General features: G+C 27.0%; 1 protein-coding gene across 2 annotated transcripts in view; it reads right to left on the bottom strand.

Annotated features, from left to right (window-relative positions):
- Positions 1 to 4,549: 4,549 nt before the first annotated feature.
- The window catches only part of LOC107439364 (AN1-type zinc finger protein 2A), a 47,303-nt gene continuing 30,561 nt past the window's right edge, over positions 4,550 to 21,291 (bottom strand). Inside the window, exons 4-9 of one of the 2 annotated variants that reach the window (XM_071183135.1) lie at positions 18,949 to 18,993; positions 18,724 to 18,836; positions 15,836 to 15,977; positions 14,140 to 14,198; positions 10,706 to 10,772; positions 4,550 to 4,764 (exon numbers count right to left, since the gene is read on the bottom strand). In XM_071183135.1, coding sequence (XP_071039236.1) covers positions 4,726 to 4,764; positions 10,706 to 10,772; positions 14,140 to 14,198; positions 15,836 to 15,977; positions 18,724 to 18,836; positions 18,949 to 18,993 — 465 coding nt within the window. In that variant the 3' untranslated portion in view covers positions 4,550 to 4,725. Of the gene's footprint in view, positions 4,765 to 7,045; positions 7,243 to 10,705; positions 10,773 to 14,139; positions 14,199 to 15,835; positions 15,978 to 18,723; positions 18,837 to 18,948; positions 18,994 to 21,291 lie in introns of those variants that run through there. The other variant, XM_071183134.1, reaches the window with a different exon arrangement.

The following is a 21,291-nucleotide window of genomic DNA, read 5'->3' as shown; positions in this document are numbered from 1 at the left end:
TGTGTCATTATTCTAATACACCAAAAAGCATGACAATGACTTTAATTGTAGAAGAACCTGTCTAATAAGTGTCGTTTTCTTTATTTAAGAAAAATTCATATTTGCCTGGCATCCCAAAAAAGTAATAAGTTGAAAAGTCAATTAAAAAAATATTTAATACTGTTTTCTGCTTAGAAGAACAGCCATTAATTTTAACCTATTAAAATGCTCAACAATAGATGGCGCTGCTAACTGAAAAACAATAAAGCACTGTTTTCAGATGTTTGTCAAACTATTTAAACTCAGATATTTGTATGAGCAACAGTTAATTTTTTTGAAACACTGCATCACATTTTAAAAACATAGTTTTAAATTTTTTTTTCAGCATTGATAACTTTAGTAACTTGAATGTAATGAGAATAAATTATATCTAGCTTCCTGAGCAGAACACAGAAAACTGTAAAATTCCATTCCATCTTTCTCGAATTGATTTTTCAAATCAGTTATTTTTAAGAAAGCCAGAAGAATGTATATGAATATCAAAAAACTGTTAGCAGAATATTTTGATCCATGGAGAGGATGTAATAGTAATTTAAAGAGAGAGGGAAGTAATTTAAAATCTAGAAAGAGTTCAGGCAAACCTAAACTAAGCATTGAAAAGAAATTTTCAAAATATCAAAATGAAAACTAAGTATGAGAGGATAGCTTAGAGCAGTGTTCCCCAAAGTGTGGTACGCGTACCCCCTGGGGTACGGGAACCGTTCAGCGGGGGTACGCGCTCTTATGCGAAATATCTTGAAAGAAACGAAAATTTACAAATTTTTTATTTAAAAACAAAGCTAGTGATGAAAATTTACGATTACGCATTTTTCTATTGCCTATTTTTTGCAGAGTTAACAGTGAATATTTAGTGGTGTCAACAGCCAGTTGCGATTTCTAACTTTTGTGCAATTTTTTATAGTAAAAAATACACAAATTTTTTTATTAGTGGTACACAGCTTTACGAAAAATTTAGAAAGGGTACATAAAAGTCATAAGTTTGGATAGTAAAGTTCATGATAATTATTGCATTATGTACTAAATATTTTACACAGGGGATTTTAGGGATTTTTATAGTCATCAATATAAAAATAATTGTAATATTTTCCAGTTATGATTGACATTAAACATACTTGAAATGTTATGTATTATGTATACTCATAATTTAAAAAAAAATAAACTGAAGTTCTGAATCAAAATAAACTGAACATCTTAAAACAAAAAAAGTTTTGAACTTATTTTTATGAATGAGGTTCGCTTCATTATGTATTAGTAATACTTATTTAAATATTCAAACAAGTAATACTCTGTACAAAAATTCTATTTCAATAGGAATTTTGTTAGGAAATTTACTCAATTTTAGGGAATTTTCTAAAATGTACAAAAAACAGGAGAATTTTAATTAAACCAGACCAGGAGAAACTGGAAAAATCCAGTAGTCTACTGGAAATTTCAGTAGAGTTGGCAGCTATATATATAGCATCCTCTTAAGCTTTTTAATTATCTTTAAGGTAATATTAAACGTTCCAGTCACTTTTTAATTGCAAACAATCATGCAAATAGAGGTAACAAAAATAAAAATATTGAGTAATATTGCTAAGGATAGTGATCAAGATTTGGCATACAATTTGCCTTTCCTGACAGAAATTTGCCAATAGAATCAAAAAACAATGCATGGCACCTTTTAAATGAAAATATTTGTCAAAAATATTCTTATTTTAAACAATTTAGTTACTGATAACTTTAGTATTTAAGAATAGTAAAATTTAAATGTGAACTACTTAAAGCATGAACTGAGTTGAAACTAAGTATGACACAAAAATATAAAAAGGCACAGTTTTGTAAAATTTAATGTAAAGTATAGTTTGTGACTTTTAAAATGCTAGTCATATTTTCATAGAAATATTTTTAACATTTACCATTCATTTGTACAAAAATAAAAACTTAAATATGAATGAGATAGCACATTTATCTTAGATATTTTGAAAATAATTAGAATTTGAAAAAGTATTTCTAATTGGGTCTCGTGACACAAAATAGCAATTGTTAATTTCTAAGCAACCTTTCACTTTTGAAATTTTTTTCAAGGTATCAACAGAAAACTCTCCATTTGTGAAAAACAAATGAAACATACATATCTAAATGGTAACTTCATTGTCCAAAAAAATTAATTTTACAATTTTTCACTCAAAAATCTTAAAAGTCCAAATTGTCCCTTTTCATATAGAAAATTTTGGTCAGATTTTAATTGGATAAGTGAATGTCGTACTTCATTTATGGTATTATGATTTAACTTAAATTTCTTATGTATTGTTTTTTAAAAAAAAATTCGGTATTAGACTGTTTGTTGAAAAAAATCATAACCCAAAAACCAATGTGCATGACACCTTTTTTTAAGTATGAAAAAGATATGGGCATAACAAATACAAAATTTTAAAATTAATTCATAAGTTTTCATTTAGTTTTCTTTTCCTTTTCTTTTAAGTTTTCAACAAGAAGCTAGATTTAAAAGCTAGTTACAAAACCGACTAAAATGCAAAAAAAATGTTAACATATATTTGTTTCAAATATTTGTGTGAAAGAAAAAAATACAGAAATAGAGTTAGTGATACAAACTAGTAGAATTAATCTATAAATTGCTCTTCTGAAGTTTAACATTTTATACAATTTGCAAATTAAAAATTACAAGAGTAATATATTATTAACTGAAAAAGTTAAATATTTTAGCTAAAGAAACTAATTCATAGTGCAAATTTAAAAATAAAAAACATTTTAAACAATCCTAAGCAAATTTTAAAATTTTGATCATCTTTTAGTGAAAAAAATTGAGAACAGAATTAAAAAATTAAAAGTAACTTATAATATTTGTCTAAAAAAATATTTTCAAATTTTTAAGAGATTTTGCTGAGCAAACTTGGAAATTTTTCTTAACAATTTTAATTTTCATAAACTGGTTTCATAAATTGATTTTCATAAACTAATTTTTACAAACTTCGCAACTGGACATTAATTTTAGAGAAAATTAAAAATGGAATACAAATTATATACACATTCTTTAAAGTGTGATTTTGTTAAAATATAGTTTTTGTGGAACAAACTTGTAAACTGAAGTACTTTCTTAAGTGATATCCGAGGTTTAATTTTTTGATATATTTTCAGCACAAAATTGTATAAAGAATCTAAAATATTTAAAATGTACAACACATCTATAAATTGGACATTTTTTTCTAAAATGAATAATTTTGAAAACTAACTAAAAATAAAACATATTTTGGAATATTTTATCGGATTATTTATTAAATTTACTAAGAAAATTACTATTATTAAAAAAAAGTTAGGAGCATAAAAATTAAGAACAATAGATTTCGAAATTGTAGGAAGTTATAAAAATAATAAATAAATTTTCATAAGCAGTAGATAAAAATATATGTATCTTTAAGCATGTTCCAAACGGCACATAGATATAATTAAATATTCCAGAGAACATTAATGCAGCTTTCTCACATACAAAAAAAAGTTATTAATTAGTACTTTATTGGTCTAAACCACAATTAACAAAAATGATTAGTTGCATCATATTCTAAGATATGTATAATGATCATCATATCTAAGATGCACAACCTGCAGCCCTTAAATGACCATTCATTGTGTAATCACTACAATGAATGAACAACAATGAACACTGAAATTATAGCATGGAAATTCCAAAATACATTTAAAGGCTTCAAAAGATCAAAATAGTCTTTTGAAATTTCAATAAATTTTTTTAAAAAATTTCCTCTAACCAAAACTTACGTAATTTAAATCCAGTAAAAAATATATATATATAGTTTTTTCACAAAGAAAATTAAAAGCCAATACTGTAAAGTCAGAAAGTTCACTGTACTTTATCTTTCAAAATTGTTATTATATAACACTGAGGTATAAATAGCTATTATTAATTAACATAAAAACTTAATTTTCCGCAGCACAAAAGTTAAAAAATATTTTCCACCACTCACTTTCGAAAAAAGATAGTAAAATACATAACTTTCTGCAAAGGATAGGAATGGAATTTTTGCTCAAAAGGTAAATAAAATTAATAGCATGTGAAACATGCTTCACTAGCAATATTTCTTTGCCTTTTCTGTCCCAAAAGAAAAAAATTTCCAATTTTTTTGCCCGGTATCCAGAATTCTCCCCAGGAATAAAAAAGGACAGGGTGCTTACTCACAGAATAGGGCACTTTGAGTTTTGAAAGGTTTAGCACTGTTAAATTTCATCAAAATGTGTAATAGCAGAATTGGATCCTCAATTTTTAAATTACCCTCTTATACTATTTTATGTGTGTATCTACCAAAGAAATTCTCACTCATATGGAGAACAATGTAGTACTTTTTTTCATAAAAAATTTTACTGATAACATTTTAAAAGGAATAGGTAAAAATAGTTAATACCATTTAGCAGGTAACAGTTTAAGAAGATAAGTTTTCATTAAAAAATAATAGAACAAATAAAATCAGAACAGATTAGATAAGAAAGACAAAATTAGTTAATGATTATTAAATTTAATAAATGTAGCAATGACAACCATCAAATATATAAATTCTAGATTATTTACAAAAAATATAACAAGCATTTGAGATTGAGAAGAAAAATGATATATTAACAAATAAAAGCAATGAAGAATTAAAACAGGACAGATATAGTTTCTGTAAGATCACGTCACTAGGATAGGCAACAATTCTTTTCTTTCGGAGTTTGCCTCTGAAAGAAAGAGGATTATTGAGAAAGGCAACAAACACAAAATTGTAATAAAATTCAGATAATTAAAATTTGAATATATTTTAATAGCTCTTTATAGAATTATAAAATTGGGCTTTAATGTGCTAATTTAAAGGTCCCCATTCAATTTCAGAAAGAAAAAAAAAATTCAATGTAAATCCAGTCGTATTTTATCTATACCAAGCAACTTTGAATATTTTTATTTGTAACGCCAAATATCAGATTTTGTGAGATCAGATTTTTGTGTTATCATTGAATGAGGATAAAAACATGTCAGTTTGACTAAAATGTGAAATTTTTATAACAAATAATTTTATAGATGTTAGAATTATTTATCTCCTATCTCAGTAACTGATTACTATTATTGACAATTCAACAACTGGTTATTTTCCCGGTATGATATGGGAAAAAAATTGCAATTTTCCCTGATTTTTTTTAGTTAAAATAAAATTCTCTAAGAATTCTGGGTTTTCCCTGTTCTCTGACCAATGGGAATCCTGTTTTTTTTTTTCACATAAAATATGTAATAGCATCCAGAGCACATAATGGAGTTTCTCCACATTACTGTGGAAAATCTATTCCGAAAAGCATCAATGCATGTCTCAAAGTTAATAGAACAATTGCACAAGTTTAAGGAACTATTTTAGGGCTAATCTAAACCATGGGGATAACACAGGGCAACTACCGTTATATTAATTTCTTAACAAATTGGTTAAATTTCTCTTTCTTCTTAATTGTTGCTTTCTAGTTTTCACTCATTTAAAATTGCATTAAATAGCTTTGAAATTAATGCTATTATTTAAACTGATTTTTAAAAATTAACATTTTTAATGCTTATTTAAAAAGAGAAAAGAAAAAAAAAGAATTTCCTTTGGGGTGGAAGAAATTTATTTCTTCCAGGGCAATTTTCTCCTCCGTTTTTACCATTGGGGAGAAACTTGCCATTACTGATTACAACCAAAATATTTTCAAGAGTATTAATAACAAAAAAATCAGAAATATTTATAATTGAGAGTTTTTAGTTATATTTTACAATTTAGCAAACTCAGTGTGCTTAATATTTGCTTTAAGCAAATATTCCTCTCAACATAAAAATTATTTAACATTTTTAGAGGAAAAAAATAAAAATAGCAATATAATTTAGGTGATTTATGTTTAATTAAATACTTGGAATACAGCAAAACAGATAAATAAGAATTATAACTAGTTATTAATAGCTTGTAAAGAGATAAATTAATTTTCTGCACTCTTTTCCATCACTTTAACATATTTCTAGAACTTTGTATGTTAGTTCTTACTTTTTCAATAACTTTAACCTACTGTTTTCCTACAAACAAATTAGTTTTGACGTTACTAAAGAGAAAAGTAGTACAAAGAAAGAAAAACTTCATATTAACTGTGTCCACATGTTTAATAAGTTAAATTTGAAAGAAAGAAAAAAGTTCTATTCCTTTTTGACGATTTTAACATAGTTCTTCCACTGTTTTAGCTCTGTGCTTAGCCCTAAACAAAAGATTAAAACTATCTGGGGTTTTTTTTCAAACTTCAACCTGGCTGTTACTACATAACAAAATTAGTCATTAATAGTTAGTTGTATAGTTTATATTATTAGTTAGTTTGCGTACTTAGGGAAAGTTTAACAAAAAAAAAAGGATTGGTGACACAAACATTACAAAAAGAACAGGAAGTAACAATTTAATAAATCATCTACCCTTCAGATCTAATAAACAATAAATGAGGTAAACGGTATATTATTATCTTGCTAGTGCATAGTGTTATTAGGGCATGGTATCAGGAACACATCTTTTATGATTCAGATGCAAAACTTAGAAATTAAACCAGGTATACAATTATTTGCATAGATCAGATTGGCAGAGTTTACTCAGCTTTTAATAAATAATCTAAAATAATGATTCTAAAATGCATATCTGTACTTTAAAGTTTACATAAACAAGACTTTAAAATACATTTTGGAAAAATGTTAGAAAATTATTGCTAAAATAAAAAATAATTTGAATCAATTTAGCTTGTGTAAATTAAAGTTTGCACAAGTAAGAAAGATATTTTTAAACTGGTAAAAGAGCTCTACAAATGATAGAGGAAATAACTTTTACAATTACATATCTATATGTTCACGATAAGTATTTCTCTAGGTTTCTACTAATTTTCATTTTCAATCAAACACTAATAATTCTAAATATAACTTAGAATCTATTCTATTATTTGGAATAGATTCTATTGGAAACAAAATTAAAAACCAACAAAAATTGAAAATTAATTTATTCACTAAAAATCAAAAATAGGAAAAAAATTAATAGTACAATTGTTTCAGGAATATAAAAGTAGCAAAAACTAATAAATTAAACATTCTTGCATACAAAAGATCAGAAAGTAATGCTTATATTTCAAGAATCATCAACTTCGCAATTTTGTATTTCTTCTGGTGGTGAGATTTTGAGGCTGTTAGTAAAAGTATAACAGATTTGAACAGTTAGTAAAAAAAATAGTTTAAATAACAACTAAACATAAACTATAATATAAAGCTATCAAAAAGATTATTTTTATTGAAAGCAAAGCTTAAAAAATCTTAAGTGATAAAATAAGTTTTACATATACACAAATAAATTATGTTTAAAATAATCATAAATTATACATCACAGCCAATGTGGATGATTTTTTCAAAATGTTAACTTTTGCCTAAGCCAACTAAAAAAAATTCCTCTCATAATTAACTGAATATTCATAATTTTTATACTAAGACCATACATTTAAGTATACAAATCAAGGACCAGCAATGAAAAAACTTTAAAAATAAAAATCCAGTTTCAATTTTTAATTGTAATTACATGAAATAAAATTTGCCTTCCCTTTTAAACACTTTAGAAAAGCACATATATATTAATATATTAACAAATATAAAAATATATTAAACAATATTTAATAGAAAATTTAATATTTTATTTTAAGAAAATAGATTATATCTAGAATTTTAAAAAAAATTATAACAATAATTTTTAAAAGAATTTTTACCTTTTTGTATCACATTTTCTTACGTAAGGAGCACATTTTGTAAGCTAACTTATAATTTTAAAATCAAAATTCCTGTTAGTTATTTTAGAATGTGTTTTTGTGAATGAGGAACTTTATTTCAAACAGAGACAGTTAAGATATTGACAATAAACTGGAAAAACTGCATTTGTAATTTCAAAACATTGTTTTCTTAACTACACCATTTGCTCTATTACAATTAAAAAATATAATAAATGTTTTATTTACATTTTAAATACAATTTGTTTTTCATTTAAATTGTTTATTGTTTAGATATGGGTAGAAATTGGCCTTGATGGAATTTTTAAAATGACACATAATTTCATTTTTTGTATAATTTGTGCCTATTACCAATAAAACTTTTTATCCAAACAACTCAGTACAATTTAGTTAACTTTTTATTTGGGTAAAAGATATTCTTGATATAGATTTATTCTTGATCTTTATCAACTATATTTACAAAATTTATCTAATATTATGAAATTTCAAAGAAAATTAAAATATTAATGTTGTTAAAACTATAACTGGGGAGCGTAGCCAGATTTTTCAACAAAAAATGATCACCTTTTAAGAACATTTTAAGCAAGTAAAAAATATTTCTGTACTACTTTCCAAAAAAAAAATCATAACTAAGATTTGTGCAGTAATAAAAATTAGTTTTTCTATCGTTAAAAGTAAAATTAATAAAATGCAACATTTTCAAAAACTTTATATAACCATGATAAAATAACTAGTTTCTGATAAATATTGCAGAGAAAAATGTGAAAATCATGCATTTTTTATAATTTAGAACGGCAATCGACAGAGCAAAGAAAAAAATCTCTTTTTAAACGAAATAAAATTAACCATTTTTTACAAACCCCAAATAAAAAAAAAGCATCTTTAAGGGCTTTTAAAAAACATAAATGAAAAATAAGCACTTTTTAAAAATGCTACGCACCCGAATAACTTAATGTAATTGCGCAAGCATTCTAAAATATTCAATTTTTAATAAGAGTAAAAAGGCATTACAAAAATGTCAAGTAAACTTCAGCTAAAAATATAAATAAATATACAGCTAAAATTTGAAGGGAAAAAATTTAGCAAGTTTTACTTAACAAAATTAAAATTTTGATTTTCTAAATCAATTTACAATGTTAACACGAAAAAGAATGCATTCTTAACTATCTAAGCCCTTGTAAGTAGATTATTTTATCTGAATATTAATAACATTCATAAACTTTATCTGAGGTTAATATTCTGTTTATTAATTATAATGCTCCTCTATTTTTATTTGAAATTTGACAAAAAAGAAACTAACTATATAATAACACAACCAATCAAACACTTTCAAGCTTTTCCAAGGGTCCATAAAATCTGATTCGGAGAAAAAACAAATTCAAAGGTTTGAGATAGAGGGAAAAAGCACAGTACAGTTTCATAATGGGTAAATGCCTCCAAATCCGTAATTAGAAAATTAAAAAGTAATAGTACTCCTTTCTCAAATTGTCCTTTTTATGTGTTTCTTTTTCAATTTTTACATATAAGCATTTCATTTTCAAACTATTGTTTTATGTATTTTCGTATGTATGTTTTGCAATATTGCTGAACAACAAAAAAAAGAAGCATTTCTGTTCTTTAAAGTTCAACTTTTTTTAAGGTGCATCCTATAACAAGCAGACCCCCCAGACCTTAAGCTGTTGAACATATTAATTTTGCTGAAATTTTCATTAAATCAAACAAAAGTCAATTCTTGTACAAAATAGAACAAAAATTTCCTTAATTGAAAGGAGATGAGGAGTTGAAAAACATGCTAAGAAATCTTCAGATACACAAAGGAAGAAAAGTCAAGACTAAACCTTGCCATTATTTATTTTTTAAATAGCTTCAGATTAGATTCACTTGTATAGCTCTATGCAAGTCTAATTTCCTAAATGAAATTTGGTTAAATAACAAAATACAGGGGGGGGGAATGGTGTTTTGGACATGTAAAGATACCTGAAAAACAAATTTTCAGTTGAAAAGTCAAGAAAGATAGCACTTTCTTCCTCAATCATTTCTGACATAAAAACAAAAATCAACTTCAGACTAAAAATTCAGGATTGAATGTAAAAAAAAAATAAAATTATAACTTCTAAAACTATAACTTCTATAACGAACTGAAGAATTCGAGTAAGCCGTTTACAAGATTCAATGCAAAATAAAATAATTCTGCATGCTATGAATTTAACTTGCTACTTAATTTTACTTTCAAAAAATTGTTATTTTTCAGAAGTACTTAACATGAGATATGACAATATACAATCATTACAATGAGAGAGAAAAAAAAACATGCATTAAAATAAATTAAAAGCTAGCATGCATTAAGGATAAAATCACTAAAAATGCCTAACTCTAGGAGCAATAACGAAAAGAAGGATCATTCACAATGTTACCACACGGGCTTGCACTTTTCAGTAAAAAATCGTCTAAAAAGTCAATACAAAAAAAAGAGAGAAAAAGAGGAAAAAGAAATATAAATAAAACGACTATTGACAAAATTTTAAACCACATGATTTGTAACAAGGCAATGGTATATGCAAAGTAAAAATTCCCTCTTTATCACTCAACGATGACAACAGAAGCAAATTAAAATAAGAGTCCTTACAACTTTAATATCCCTTAATGCATTACTTAAATAGAGTAAAACCATCGATAAAAAAAGATGTTTTTAAAATCCTTAATTAGTGAATAAACACAATTTTTTTTAATAAAAATTAATAATTTACCACCAAATTTTTAGTATTTGCAACACACACTTAGACCCAAACAAAGGCACTTTAAACTTGAATAAAAAAGTTTTAGCATTAACATTAATAAATAGCTTTCTTTAAAATGAAAAAAAGACAAAACTCACTCTCTGAGAATCATCACATTGGGCCAAAGCCTGTGCAAGCAGCATATCTTCCTGCTCTTGAATATTTCTACAACAAAAATTATAAACTCATTAATCCTTTATTGAAAATATAAAATAGGTTTCAATGCTATGTAAAACAAGAATATGTATTGTCAATAATTTAGTAACAAGTAAATTATAAAGAAAATAATATTTGTTGGAAATTTTGCAATTCAGTCGTAAGCAGAAGCTCATTTACTATCTAAACAATAACAAAATGTAGGAAATATAAAATCTGCAGAAAAACCTCATTCCAGATCGGCATATTTTCATAAAGATAAAAAGTTTACTTGGGCACAGTTAATGTTTACATTGTTGATAAACACATAAAAACAGAAGGAAATGTGAGTGTAATTTAAATCAATATCAAGATGCACTAAATACCTAAAGACTAAAGATGCTTCAAATTATTCTTAAAAAAAAACATGTAGGAAAAGAAGAAAAAAATTTATTAAGATTAATTTGGAGAATAAAGATAAAAAATTAAGGAGCCTTAGATCAAATTTCAAATAATAAACAGAATATAACTAATAATGAGCAAAAACAACTACAGCTGAAGCCAAACTTCTGAATTGAAGGACTTTCCTAAGAAAATTTGTAAGATGCTTTTTTTCGTATCCACCATTTTTCCAGTGAATAAGAGGGAGAAAAAGTGATTTGTTTGGGCTATCTGGGTAAAATACTTACAAGATCAGCTATATTATGTTGTCCTTATTTTACAATTTGTGTTTAGAACGCATATTGATTACCCTCTTGGTATCAAATACAATACGAGATGCGAGTCACTGTTATAGACACAAAGGTATGGCATTCAGCAGAACCCAGAGGTTTCGAAGATATCATGAGATTAGAGAATTTTTTAATTTATTTAAAAAATTTTATGCACCTATCTATGATCTTCGAAACTTGTATTTAAATTTATATCTTATAAATTATCCATTATTTTTATGAAATTATTTAATTGAAAAGCTTGAGAAGAAAAATTTCAAAACAATTTTTTTTTCTAATAACAATATAATGAATTAAGAAAAGCATATTTGGATTTACGAAAAACTCAAGTACTATTTTGCATCGAATAAAAATAAATCAAATCCAAAAATGAAGATAAAAAATAACCAAATTCAACTCTGATAACCAGTTTCAATGCTTATTTCCTTTCTTCTTCATTTTTGCTTAAACTATATTTCAGCTCATTCACTTTCAGCTTATGCATGCATTAAAATCAAACTAAAAAATAGACTAGGTGCTGTTCATGACCAATGAATTCAATTGTCTGACACAAAACCCAATTTTTAACTAATATTGATAAAACAACTTGGTGAAAAAGTTGCATTCCCTAAACTCATTCACTAAATATTTTAAAAATAATTAATATAATTTAGATCATTACATATTTTTAAAATTATTAAGAGCCTTTTGTTAATTAATATGTTTGAAATTGCGAAAGAAATTTATTTATTAAAACTTAGTTCTTGGCCAAAAGTTTAGGGTTCCATAGCAGAAAAAACTGGGAACCACTGATTTAATAAGAAGAAAAAACGCATACTTAATAGCAATTTTGTGTGGCATATTATTTCCACTAAATACAATTTAATAATTATAAAGAAATTGAGCTACCAACTTAATGAATGCAACAAAAAAAATATTTAATTAAGTGAAGAAATATTCATTTTTCAATATCCCATAAATATAAAGTTCATTAAATTTTTGACAATAATTGAGTACTTTTCTGCTATTTAAAACACATAATTTCCCATTTTCCTTAATGTGAAAATAAATAAAGATAACTATTTCTATTTTAAGCTTTGCACATCTTCATATGGGTGATCAAGTTTTAATGTCTTATTCTCTCAATTAAAAGACAAAAATATTATTTTTTAAAGTTGTGATATCCCATTTTAATAATATCCCAAATCAATCTATATTATATAAAACACTAATACGTACGTATGTATCAATAAAACGGATATTTCTTTTCTCGCGCTGGCAACAGTTTTCATTTTTAAATGATAGGATTCGGCGCTCAAGAGCATGTAGTGAGCATCATATGGCTAATCTATATTATATAAAACGCTTTAATCGATAGGCTTCGCCGCGCAAGAGCACGTAGTGAGCATCATATACCTAATCGGGTGAATTCTCACCGAATTATCAAAAAAATTCTCACAAAATTATCTTCATCGAAGCCAATGCTTTACATCCGCCGGTCAGTACTATTTCATATTGTTTTACAACACTTGGTTTTAGCCCTCTGGTGGGAAAGACTTTAAAACAAAACTTACAACAGTTACTTTTCTCAACAACTGAAATTTAGAATAGTGTGATTAAGAAAAATATGTGAACTGTTTGCAATTTCAAATTAATATTGAAATGCACAGGTTTAGAATTTTCTACAGTGAAAAGTTTTCGGAACTTCAGTGTTCAAAAAAGTATACAAAAGCTAGACGTTAAGAACGTATCCAATGAGCGAGTAAAGCGATCATCGGATTGCGAAGCAATCCGAAATGAACTGCGAAAGCAGTTCCGGGGGTTGGCGAGCACCAGCGAGCAGGGGGCGAAGCCTCCAAGTAATTAATATAATGACAAAAGTAATGCACATTTAAAATTACATCCTATTATAAAAAATGCTACACAGTAGAAAATACTGATAAATAATTGACTTAATAAATTCTGAATTTTATGGTGCATACTGCATTAAATTTAAATCCAATTAATTACGTTGCACTTTAATATTCACATTAAAATAAGTGATAATATATCTCACAACATTCTTCATAGAAAGAAGCAATAATGAGGAAATTTGACTCTTTATTATGTAAGATGCAATAAAAAAGAATTTAACACTAAACAAAGAAATCAATGGATGGTGCTCAAAGTAAAAAATAGTAAATGGTATATGCTTAGAAACTTTTTATTTTATTTTATTATTTGTATTTTAAAATTTGGAACAGAAGTTAATTATTCAGAACAGATAATAATTTAAAATACAAAATTAGATGAAAAATAATGCTTTTGAACAAACACACTTTTTTTCTTCAGCAGATTCAGAAAATTTAAGCCTCTTTATGTTAATTTTACTTTTTGCATATTTCAATGTATTATTAGAGCCATTTTCAAAAGATAAACATTTTTTATTATAACTTATTCCTTCATAAATAATTTAATAAACCTCATAAAATATTCCTTTTTTCATAAATATTGCCTAATAAAATATAGTTCTCTATCAACAGTGAAATAGTTCCCCAGAAAAGAAATTTTAAAACTATTAATTTAATTGAAATATCATATTTGCCTACAAAAAAAAATCATTTACAGTTATATCTTAGATGTTAATTAGATTACAACTAGAAAAAATATCACGCAATAAGTTCTTAAATAACTTAAGATAAACTTACTTAGGTGCATTCTCATTTAAGGATTTATGTAGTGCAAGTGCTAAAGCTTCATCTTCTGTCTATAAATAAAATGAAGAAAAAGATAAACTGTAATGCAAACATAATGAAACAGTAAAATATATTATACAGAAATCATAGCATTTTTTTAAGATTGTAATAATTTATTAAAGAACTATGAATTTAAAATCAACAGATTTTTAACTAACCTTCAAAGGGTCATTTACATTGAAAGTCTTGTTTTAACATGCACTCTCTCTTACTTAACATAACCTTTCTAAACTAAATATTTCGAGAGGGAAACAGTCTAAGGTAAAAAAAGTTTTTAACTTGATCATTTTCTTATCTTAATCATTTAATTTAATTAACCTAATCATTTTCAAAAGTCATTTATTGGTGTGACGATACAATATACAGTACGCAAAATTACTTTTCTCCAGCTTTTAATCAAGAGATCAAAATTTTATGTGTTAAGGCTCAATCTTAATGGTTTGAGAATTTAGCCTTAAATGTGTTATTTTGAGCAGAAGATATTTAAATAATAGAATACGACCCAAAAACATTGACTCAAAAGTTTTGATTTCTTACTGCTTACTTTCTTTTCTCCTTTACACACAGTACTAAAACCTGCTTATATTAAGATAATTTTATAAAAATATAATTTTTAAATGTTATTTATTATTTAAGAATTGTTAACGCTTAATAAAATATGTTCAATTGTAAGAAATAAAGTTAACACCCATGCATGATCTTCGAAAAGATCATGAGAGGGTGGAAGTGGCGTTCATCACGCGCCGCGGGAAATAACCACACATTCTCGTTCTCTCTCTGTACAGAGAATAATGCGGGTCAACCGCTCCTCTCCAGTTTGCCAAGGACGCTTTACTATTTCTTACATCAAAATAAAAATTTTATTTGAATCTTATAGTCCACTGCAGCAGTCATTTGCAACACACACATAAAACCCCTCCAAGAATAACTGAATATTTTTTGTAGGAAAAGAACAAAAATTTTAAATTCTCATCAAGCCATGCAAGTTTAAAAAATAAAATTTATGCTTAACCAATAATTCTTGAAATTTCAACATTATCCAAAAAGCTGTATTATACTTTTTTCACTCGATTTTATCTCTCAAATTAAATTACATATCTGTTATATATTATATACCAGTTAAAACAGGAGGAATCTATACTCTTTTAAGTTATTTTCAGTTTTTATCTTAATGTTAAAATCTTTTTACGTTTTCTTAAGTAGCTAAAATAGTTTTTATCAGAAAAACTTAAAATTCAAGTATTCATTTTAAATTAATGCACAAGGATACCAACATAAGGATAATTTATGTTTTTTTTTCCTTTTCTTAAAGAAAAATTTCAAGTATTTCAACTTTCCAAAGTATTAAGACTGCTGTCTATTTTTCTGTGCCTAGTGAGGGCGACATTTTCCAAAATTTTAATTATTATAATTAAATAAAACATAAACATCATTAAATAAACACTTTGAAAATTAAATCAACACTTTGAAAATTAAAAACACCCTTCAAAAATTAGTTATAAAAGTTAACCTTTATCTACGTTACGTTTACTATCTAAAAAAAGTTCTCAATTTTTTTTAAAATCAACTTTTTTCAGGTAATAAATTCTACATTTAAATTCTTGCAAATAAATAGAAAAATTTAATTTAACAAATTTTAAAAATTTACCATGCTGCCCTGAACAGCAGTTGTAACAGAAACTTCCGGAAGAGGAGCAACATTACGTCTGTGGTCAGTTGAAGCGCTTTGACTAGAAAACCACTGAAATATGGGCTTTCTTGTGTTCTGGGCTCTGGCAAGAGCAGCAGCACTGAAAAATATGTATAAAAATAACAAATTAAAAAAGGGGATAAAATATAAATAAGAAATATGTTTAAAGTTTACTCAATTGCAAAGATTTTAATTATATGAGCATACTAAAATTGTCATTGAAAAAAGTAATATTACACTGGTCAACAAAAAAAAAAATTTCTTTTTGGTGCCTGGGATTTTAGAACGGATTTTAGCTATATTTTGGTTGTTGAATCTAAATATGAAATCAGTTTTTCTCTATCAGATCTATATTTTTAGATAATTTCACTTATCTATCAATGCTATTTTCTATTCAATACTTTCCAAGTATAAATGCCGTAAAATTTATACAAGGATTGGTTCTTGTATATTTGTACCATTGTCAGCCTCATTTTCATAACAATTAAATTAAAATAATATTTATGAAATAATATTATTATTTTATAAATAAATACTATTACTTTAATCAAATTGTTATAAAAAGAAGACTAACGCTACGGCAAATATAACTAACTGGACGCAGATTGTTAATATGTAGGATTTAACTTTCTTATTAACCGTCTGCCATCCAGTTAGTTCCAGAAAAATCCGAGAAGATGAATAAAATTCAATCATTTTCTGTACCTGAAGTTACCTTCAAAACCTCAGCTGTAGTTGAGATTAGTGTGTGAGTTCACACCGTGCAGAGAGATCAATGTTGGCGTCGCTTGAAATTTCTGTTTAGTAAAGAGTTTTTATAAATTTAACCTGTAACGTAGATTGTTGTTTTTGTGTTGCTGAATAGAAATAAAAGGAGTTCAAGTCGAAGAAACTGTGTACATCATCCTGATGTCTTTTGCTGCGTTTGTGGAAAATACATGTTTCCGGAAAACAGAAAAGCTGTTAGTGACTTCGTAAAGAGAGCTTATCTTGGATTGTTGTTGGTGTTAGGCTTGGTGATATGGATGAAACCTGGGAGCCGCATCGGGTCTGTGAAACTTGTACGGAGCATTTACGACAATTGACTGCGGAGAAAAGGTAATGTCTGAAATTTGGTGTACCAATGGTTTGGAGAGAACCCAAATATCACTTCGTTGACTGTTATTTCTGCCCACTAAATATTACTAGAATCAAGCTTAGACTTGATTTGTTAGTTATCAGAAATTTTCTGGGCAAACACAAAGCTGAAAGCTATGTTGAACTATTAAACGAGATGCTCAATAGTTTCAGATCCCTAAGGTGTAACACAAGCATTAAGGTGCACTATTTATACAACCACTTAGACCATTTACCTGATAATTTAGGGCACACTAGTGAGGAACAAGGTGAAAGATTTCGCCAGGATATTAAAATTATGGTGGACCGCTACCAAGGGAGATGGGATACCCATGATGGCAGATTACTGCTGGTGCCAAAATACATTCTAAAATTTCTCCGAAAAGAAGTTTCCGAAGTGTTTAGTGAGTAATTGGCTTAATTGATGACTTTTCTCTTTCTTTGTATATAATAATATTTGTATAATAGAAAAAAAATTACGTGTTTAGTTTGTTTGTTCAAACAATGAATTTCATTTAAAATAATGTAACGTATAGTTCACTGAAATGTTATATCTTAAAAACCCGAGCTGCTAGGCAAAAACTAATGCTGTATTTGAATTCAGGGCATCAAATTCATATGAAATCACCTCAAAAAACCTTGGCACCAAAACCACTGTTGACTAGTGTTATATATTACATGGCAAAACAGGGATGATATAATTCAACAGAGGCTCAATAGAATAACCTCTATTAAATACATTATCTCTTTTTTTGCCATTTGTCCTACTGATAAAAATGCACCCTACACTGAAGCGTGTTTAGGTTTTGATATTATTCACTCCCTTTGTGAAATATTGTAATAGGTGGTTTGTTATAAATTTAAAATAAGATATATTTCCATTCTTAATTTTATTTTGCTTAGAATTTGTAGTTTTCTAGATGCATGTTACTTAGCTAAAAAAGGTTCTTTGTAACCTGTGTAACATCACATGCTGGGAGCAAAATGCTTAAAAATTATCGAAGTAAACGCATAAATGAATAATTTTTATATCAAAATAAGTTCAGTATTTATGAGTTATATTTAAATATTTTCTGAAGCTTTGCGTACTAACATTATTAGTAACCTCATGTTATAATGTTTGTATTCATTTGGAACACAGGTGTCATTAAGTATTGAATGTATTTATTTCATGTAACATGTAGAACTGAAACATTAAATTAAATCAGGCTTGCTTGGACTCAATCATAAATTAAATCTCAACTTGTCTCTACTTAACATGTTGAGTGTCGCGTCAGTCATCTGTGGCTGACACTGGACTTTCCATTTAGGCTACATCAATCACCGGTGGCTGACACTGACCTTTCACATAGGCCGCGAAAAACACCTGGCTGACAGCGTATAACATGATATAGAACTATAAAATTTACACTCTTTTATGGAATTGCAGAAAATTTATCCAAAATTTACTTAATTATTGTGATTCTACACAATTTAATAAATTCAATTTAGTAGATTTTTATTCACCACTATTTTTAAACAATTCATAGGCATATATAATTCACCACTTTCTTTCAGATATGTCATGCTAAACCTTTCATAAACTAGCAAAATCTGTTTATATTTGCAAATTTAGTTTGTAGTTATTTACCGTGTGGCCAGACGAGCAAGCCATGTAAAATTACTGTGGCATTCAACGTGTTAACAGTGAAAGCAAAATATTTGAATAAAGTAAAATTTTAAAAAATTACCCAGCAGCTTGGGCAGGAGATACGACTTTTTGCTCTGAACATTTATGATCATCAGGATGCCTGTGTTTCAAGCAATAATTTTTATTGCAAACATTACAGTTTATACGAACAATCTGAAAGAAACGAATATAAAGCAGAAATAAGAGGGGGGAAATTAACTTAGGAGCTCATAATTTTGCAAATTACTGTAAACTAACATCAATTTATATCAAATATAACACTTACCTCTTTCAATTTACAGCCTTTTACTGAGCACTTACTGGTATAAACCTACAATAAAAAAAGAGCTATCAAACAATATTATCAATATAATTTTATAATGTTATGAAATGTAAGAAAAAAATATCAAACTTTCTTTTAAACAATGATATCAATCTATAACATTTTGAATACAGAACATGAAATAGATTAAAATATGTTTTTAGCGCACAAAAATCAGGAATATCAGGGTAAAAAGCAAAAACAAAAAAAATCAGGACAAAATTTTTTATCAGGATAACAAAACAGCAATTGGAAAAGATTCTTAACATTAATCCCTTATCTGCTGAGTAAAATTTACGTGATTCACTCCCCAGTGCCACCGTTTTTCGCTCAAGTGCGCTTTGTTATGCGGTGTTTTGAGGTGGGGGGAAATATGCACACTTTACAATTTAAAAACAGTTTACTTTCACAAGAGAAGAAAAAGGAAAAAAAGAAAATGCAAAACTTAAATTAAAGAATAAAAATACTATCTAAAAGATGTTGAAACTTAGCAGGTGTATGATAAATCCTGAAACATGGTTGGACACATAAACCAACATCACATTCATTGCACTGATAGCGGGATTCTCAACGAATATAGACGGGAAACGAAAGCGAAAGAATAAACCCGACCTTACTCAAATAGAAACACACAAGCAATAAAAATCATGATATAACTTTTCCAACACATCCCTTTATCATTCCCCCTTCCCCTCCTCCGAAATTGGTAATACATACATTCATTGCAAACACTTTCAAGGTCATTTTACTGCATGCTCAAGTCAGGGATGTAGCTCTATTTATAGCAGCGCAATGCAAAGCATCGTACTTTGGGAAAGCGTATATATACGCCTGCGGCAGTTAACACATCATCTGGCCGAGACGTATATATACGCCAGCAGCAGTTAAGGAACTAGTTGTAGTTCATAAAAGTTGCTTCAAAACTAAAAATAAATTGATGCAATGTAAATGAAATTTCGCTCTCTATCTGGCATATGGAATAAAAAAGATAAATTGACATTCAAGCATAATTTCAATTGCACGAACACCAGTTTTACATGCAGAAATTACACAAGACAAATGTGAAGAGACAGGTATTTCTCATAACAGCAAGATGCTTCACAGAAAAATCATTGAATTCGTACACAAAGTAAAGGAAATTAAATGAAAATAGTTAATTTCCTTTACTTAAGACAACAAAAACACACACTTTACAGGAAAAAGAGAAATGTAGCTCCAAAGAGATGTCAGTGGAATTCAGATCTGTCAGCAGAATTACATACTACAATATTTTCATAAGCACTCCTAAATTAAACTATTATTATAATAATTAACATTACAACAAAAAGTAATAATTTGTAAATATTTAAAATATTACCATAAACAAAATAGCATTAACCTAGTTTACACAAATAGTTTAGAACTTACAGATTTTATAAAAAATTTAATTTTATGATATGGATCTTCTCCACAAGTTGGGTACAGAAAAGAAATTATATGAAATAAAAAATAAGAAAAGAGCTCAATAACTTTTGAGCTAAAAAAACTCAATGAAGCCTCTTCTTGAGATATAAAATAAGAAATAAAAAATAATAAATTATTGAGAATCACGTTTTAATAACAATATAATTTTAAATATAGACATTTTTCAATAGCAATACAATTGTAACCGGTTTTTGACTTATTATGAAAGATAACAAAAACAAATGTGGTTTCTGATCAATAAAACATTAAAGACTTAAAACTTTAAGAGCAATGAAATTAAGTAATTTATAAAGATTAAGAAGAATATATTCAATGTCAATATACTTTGCTTTTTATTGTTAATAAGACAATGTTACATAGTTATTTCATATGAGTACAAAGAAGTTAAGAAATGTGAAAATGTATAGTTATATACATATAAATGTGTAGAAATATACCCTACAAAAAAAATTTTAAAAAAAAGTTTACATTGCACTTTAAAATATTAGGAAATTTTGCACATTCCTCCATTTAACAAATTTCTCAAATAAGAATAGTATAAGAAAAATGTAAAGAAAGTTCATACTGTTAAATGCAGGGTTGGGTTTTTGACGTCAAAAAGTGGTTTTTGACGTGACAAGGGTATAATACTGGTTTAAACCGTCAAAAACCCGTCAAAAACGTCAAAAACTGAAGTTTGCCAAGAAAATATATAAACTTCAAAACTACCAACAGTTGCCATGCATTATATTGAAATTTAATTATACTATAGGTAATCAGCAGGTTTTAAAATATTTTTTAATTAAAATTAAGGTAAAATAACAGATTTAAAATCTCAGAAATTTATATTCAAATGCATGTGCA

This window comes from Parasteatoda tepidariorum, chromosome 7, assembly GCF_043381705.1.
Source record: "Parasteatoda tepidariorum isolate YZ-2023 chromosome 7, CAS_Ptep_4.0, whole genome shotgun sequence".
NCBI classification, from domain to species: Eukaryota; Metazoa; Arthropoda; class Arachnida; order Araneae; family Theridiidae; genus Parasteatoda; species Parasteatoda tepidariorum.
The sequence above is the reverse complement of the archived record's forward strand: the minus strand, read 5'-3'. Positions and strand labels throughout refer to the sequence as shown.